This window comes from Apteryx rowi, unplaced genomic scaffold, assembly GCF_003343035.1.
Source record: "Apteryx rowi isolate R43461 unplaced genomic scaffold, aptRow1 scaffold_142, whole genome shotgun sequence".
Classification (NCBI taxonomy): domain Eukaryota; kingdom Metazoa; phylum Chordata; class Aves; order Apterygiformes; family Apterygidae; genus Apteryx; species Apteryx rowi.
The window spans coordinates 1,732,544-1,738,300 of record NW_020447664.1 but is presented as its reverse complement, the minus strand read 5'-3'; the positions used below and the strand labels follow the sequence as shown (position 1 = coordinate 1,738,300).

Genomic DNA, 5,757 nt, shown 5'->3' with positions numbered 1-5,757 from the left:
AGATCTCCAACTGCATGTCTGCTCGGGCAGCGGCCTTCCCCCCCAACCCCTCTTGTAAATACAGAATTATTAGCTTCAAAAAAAATGTACTGTTTGATTTTGTAAATAGTTATATCGCAAGTTGAATAAGGGGATATGTGGAGTTGTGGTCTTTGCATATATGTGGGGGGAGGGGAGGGAGGGAGGGAGAGGCGGCGGGTGGGGCGGAGGTGGTGGGGGGGCAGAGGGAAGAGGTAGAAATTCAACTATTTGTACTGAATGGCAAGAATGTTCTAGTAAATGTGTACCAAAATGTGAATTACTTTGTATTATTACAGTCTAAACGTCGATCTAACAGAATATTATTGGTATTAATGTGCTTTTTTGTATAAAGTGCAACATTTCGTCCCAAAGTCCAGTCTAAGTAGTGCAGTAAAATGTTGTTACACGTCCTGTCAAGAAATTCGTATAGTGAAAGCCTGGATCTGCGTGTCAAACTGTTACATTTGTTTATGTAAAGTGATATTAAAAAAAAAAGATATAAACTATATCTGTCCGTTGCTTTTGGCAAATACAAGAACATAATGTAAATAAATCCTAATTTCCATATTTATCCGCATGTAAAGGTCCGGTTATACATGTTACAAGATATTCAATATTTATGGCTAGAAGAATTGGTATGTAAAATTTAGTTTACAGAACTGTTTGGTAACATTTCGTACCTTATTAAAGATTCTTAAATCCCATGAATTGTGGTAGGAATTCTTATTCGCTCAGTCAACCTGCTGCAACTCCAACTAGCTTTAGGATATTAGAATAAAACTGTCCCAGTTTTTCACTGCTTTCCATTATGTCATCACTAAAGCAGCGAAGGTGATATAAATGTGATAAATGAAAGGATCCCTGCTGGCATTACTATAGTGTGTAATTAGTATTTATATCAAAATTTATGAAACAAATTTTCGGCCGCAGTATAATTTAAATGACCTTTGCAGACATAGAATAACAACCATAAAAATAACAGAAATAGATTGCATATGCTACATAAATATTAATGTGGGGAATTGTTACATGAGAAGTGCTTCACTCTACTCCAACACTGCCCATGAATCCGCATAGACTGGGTCCCTAAATTAAATTAATTCGGATAACATATATTAGGAGATTTAAAACAGAAGAGATTTCGGTTGCTATTTTAATTTAAAACATTTATGACCATAACTAATTCCTAGGCAGTGGATTCATGACTTTCCTTGGGCCTTTTACTCCAAGAAGTACAGCACTGGTTCATGAAGGCCGTTGTTGTTGTTGTTGTTGGGTATATTTTTGGTTTGTTTTTTGCTTTTTTTTTCTTTTTCCTTTTCTTTTTTCTTTCTTTCTTTTTGCTGATATTCCTTAAAACGTGATGTTAATTTAAATCAATTACTTCTTATGTTATGTTATTATTATTACTATAATTTTGCCAGTGTTAATAGCTTTCTAAAAAAAATAAATCTAGGGGATAAGAATTATTTTATGTAATTTGATTATCTTCCTATCTCTTTTATTTATTTCTCATTTACTTAAGAAATTCGTTCCATTGGCTGGCGTTGATACAGTAAATTTGTAAATGAGAAGACAATATAAAAAATCTAAATTACTTGTGCTTAATGACTGTAGCAGAACGCCTTTTCTCTAAATCAGATTGTCTTCCTTGCAGTTTAGTTTGATAGATTTGCAAGCTGTACTGCTTCCACTAACTTAGCCACGGTTGTTGGAACTGTTGGGCTTTGTTCCTGGTTGTAGCCTGCATGATCGCCCCATTAAGCAGACAACGTATCAACAGACAACACAAATCATGAGGTTGGCTAAAGCTGCGAGGGCTTGCGATATGTCATAGAGTGAATTGCACAAACTGACCTTCCAGTAGACCAAGATGACACTTTAACAGCTTCTTTAAAGAAATATTATGTGTACAGCGAGTCAATAGGCATATTAACCGCTGGCGGGGGGAGGGGGCGGTGGCGGGGCGAGCCTGGGCTCCTCTTCGTGCCGCTGCTCCTGGCGGGGTCTGAACGGGCCCTAGCTCAGCCCGGGTGGATAGGAACAAAACGAGGCACGTATTTTTGTTGGTCCGTAACATTTGGGCATTTCTCTTGGCGATTTTTGGCCGCCCCGAAGACCCCCCTTTCCCCCCGCAAAGTTTGACGGGGTCAGACGAAGCCCCGCTGCTGCCAGTCGGGCATCGCCGCCTGCTCGCGGGAGAAAGTGGGAAAAGGGGTCGGTTTAACTTTACTTTCTACAAAATGTTATTATTATAAGCCTAATATCAGTTTTCAATGAAAAGAGCGCCACCTTGCAGGGTTTGGCGAGATAGAAAAAAAGTTCGAGACCGGTGRGACCTAGGCAGAAATTGTTGGTACTTGGAGAAATGTAATCTAGCGGGCAAAAAGAGCCAGGAAAATATGTTTAGCGTGTCGAAAATGTTACGCTCTGCGCATCTTTCAGGTTAACTGTCCCGTTGGCTTGTCCTGGCAGGAGTTTTAAAAAATAACTTAAGCGTAGCTAAAAAAAAATTGTAGAGTTAGTGTGAGCCATCCTCCTGAAAAATAAACCAGGAGAAACGTAGTGTGGGCAATATATTTTAAAGATGGATATTGCAAGTTTCTTTGAACTTCTGTGAAGTCCCTAGTGGTCGCTTTACACAGATCTGTTACTTACATATATCTGAGCACTTGGTTAACGAGTATTCTTTTAAACTTTTGGTCTGAGGTTTGTTTCAGCGTCCTACAGCATAGAGAAGGATTTTGTTGTTGTTGTTGTTGCTGCTGCTGTTGTTTTTCTGTCGGGGGTGCGGGGGAGTGAAATCCTGGTTGCTCGCTATACCATATATGTTCTGAATTAGCGACGATCACTGGGGCTGGAATCGCTGAATTCAAGTCCACGCCATACTCGTGCTGCTGGCTCTGGAGAGAGGAGCAGTGCTTTAATAGCAACCCCCCTCCTCTCCTCCACCTCCCCCCACCCCCGGCAGCGAGAGGGGCATTTTGCAGACAGAGAGGTAGTGAGGAGTCTGTCGGCTGCTTCCGTGCTCAGCTAGTCGCGAAGCCAACTCTCCTGTAGCCATGCACTGTTTTCGGATTTAATCACGAAGGCTTGCAAAGAGAAACATTAATCCTGGGGCTGGAACTTCGACGTGCTCCATGGCTTTGTTTGTACCTTTAACGTCTGGCTTTTGAGATGATTTTTGGGTACTTTCTCTTCACGGTTTATTAGGTTTCGAAATACACGGACGTTAGTCGCGAAGGGCAGGGTCAGGGTTGCGCACCAGCGGAAGGCCGCGCTGGCAGCCACCCGCCCCGTTTGGTGCTGTGTATTTTGGTGCAGTCGAAACGCCGGGGCCCGACGTGTGGCTGCTGCCGGCGCCGTCCGCAGGCTCCCGCGCCCGCGGAAGCTCCCGCGGCCGAGGAGGAGCTTTGGGGAGAGGCAGGACAGCACGGCGGTGCCTGCGGGAGCGCGCGGGGCTGCGCGCTGCGCGGCTGCGCGCAGAAAGTTAAATGCAAAAAAACAATAATCGGGCGCTTCCTTTTCCCCCCGAAAGATTCGCCTTTCAGGTCTTTTTAATGGCTTGTGAGTGATCGCTTGAATTTTTGAAAAGGCGAGGCCGGCATTCATAAGGCAGAGTTAGCTTCTTTAAAGCAGACACTGTGTGAAATGGGGACACAGACTCCGCGCTGGCCTCGCCTGCTTATCTCTCTCGCTTTGGCTGTAAGGAAGCGAGCAGCCCCTCGACTGGTGGACGAAACTTTGGGACTTTTATTTACTGCTTTACTGGTCACGCTGGCAAACGGGCTCAGCTTTGTAAGTTTTCCCACGTCCAGAGCACTTGCTCATTTTCGAGCAACTTTTAAACAGGGCAAAATGTTAGAAACGCCGCTGCCTGGTGCAAGCTAGCCCTCAGAAAATGCGTGAGCCTGCGCCCAGGTCGACAGGACACTCAGTACAATCTGTGGGGAGCCGGGATCTCGTTGAAAAGACAACTTCCAGGAGGCAAGACTGAGGAAAAAAAAAAATCACCCCCCTATATAAAAAGCTGCTGATATAGGGCAGAGTATTTCAAGTGACYTGACGCTAAAAGAGTCGGTGTGTATTTTACTGCTACAGCTCAGAGTGTAAATAATTTGCGAGCAATATCCTTGTAGATGTCTTTTAGGCATTTTGTGTATCGCGATTGCATGATGTGCACATACACAGCGTGCATTTACACACATGTTCCTCCCCGCCCACGCACGCACCGCTTCTGCACCCTGCCCGCGGAGGTGCCCTCCCGCCCGTGTCCGCATGTGCGAAGCGCGGGCGCGTCGCATCGCCCCGCACGTGCCCCTCCGAATGCGGCATCGCCCCGCGCCTCGCCGCGCCGCTCCGCTCCCGCGGAGGCTGCTCCCGTTTGCATTCCCGGGCGGCTGTTCTCTCCTGCCGGCCTCCGGCCGCCGCGGCGCGGCCGGGCAGCGCCGGGGGGCCCGGCCGGGGCCCGACCGGCGGCAGCGCGCAGCGGCCCGCGGGCGCCTCYAGCGCGCCCGGCCTCCGCGCCTCGCGGCGGGCCGGCACCCTGCGCGCACCGGGACCGCCGGAAAGTCTTCGGGGAGGACGTGCACTGTCTGTTTTGTGGATATAATCCAAAGGACACCAGCTCTTTGTTGCAGACGCACACACGCTCACAGGAACCGCCATTCGCCTTACTGCTTTTATTTTTTATATATAGACATGCGAATTTAAACAGTGGTGCTTCTGGAAAGACACAACTGCGTGTGTTTATGCGGAGGTATATTTTTGAAGGCACGCGTAACCTCTATTATTTAATGCAATTGCATCTATACAATGGAGTGCGTGTAACAAAATGGGTATGTTTTTCGAATTCATCCAGTGAGATTAATAATTGAAATTCTTATTCTGAACGAAGCATAGGGTAGATTTCTTTAACTTTGCTGAACGTATTAAGGTGGATTCCGTTTCATCACAAACAGGCTACTTTTTAGGGTGCACTKTATATTAAATATGGCCATTTTTTATATCAATTTATTTTCTTCGCTGCTTAACTCTGTGGGTCAGATTTGGTTCATCTTCGATAACAAGAAACACGATCCTGTGAAGCGAAGGGGCTATTTTTATCATGCAGCTGGAAGCTGTCATCAATTCGTAACATTTATTTCGGCTTTAGAACGATAGTATAAAATAGCATGAAGTTTCCAGATGACGCCCGTACTGCAGACAGGATTTTTCAAGTATAATAAATCAAATTAATTACCTTTTAGCTACATAGGATCATACCACCTCTCTATGAAACTGCTATTAAAAAAATGCTCCGTGCGTGCATCTGTGATTGTGCATGTGTTTACATCTCGGGACCCCCGCACCGCGCTAGCTGTCCCGGGGCGGCCGGAGCGAGGCAGGGCACACGCCCCGCGGTGCCCACGCGAGTCCCAGAGCCGCAGGCCCCGCCGGGACCTCCCTGCAACGTCTCCCGTAGCAAAAGCTTTCCTAGCACTATCCGAAAGTTGTGAATTGGCACGGGTGGGAGAGTTTAAGATCCTTTTGGATCTTTCTCACTTCCAAAATCCCATGAAAAACGCAGGAGGAGAAAGACTGGAGAAAAAAAAAAAAGAAAAAAGAAAAGGACCCGTAAGCAGGCGAACATCTCCTCCCTGCCCCCAAACTGCAGGCACACGTGTTTTCTTGCCGCTGTCGCCCCTGCGGGAGGAGGGGGCGGCGATAGGTAAGGGGTGTTTCTGGCCGAGGGCC

The 5,757-nt window shown here is 46.4% G+C and overlaps 1 protein-coding gene across 1 annotated transcript in view; it reads left to right on the top strand.

Annotated features, from left to right (window-relative positions):
• Nucleotides 1-2,863, top strand: part of ZIC1 (Zic family member 1) — a 6,905-nt gene extending 4,042 nt beyond the window's left edge. Inside the window, exon 3 of the mRNA XM_026058078.1 lies at nt 2,742-2,863. Within this exon, the coding sequence (XP_025913863.1) occupies nt 2,742-2,863 (122 nt within the window). The remainder of the gene's footprint in view (nt 1-2,741) is intronic.
• The last annotated feature ends 2,894 nt before the right edge of the window (nt 2,864-5,757 follow it).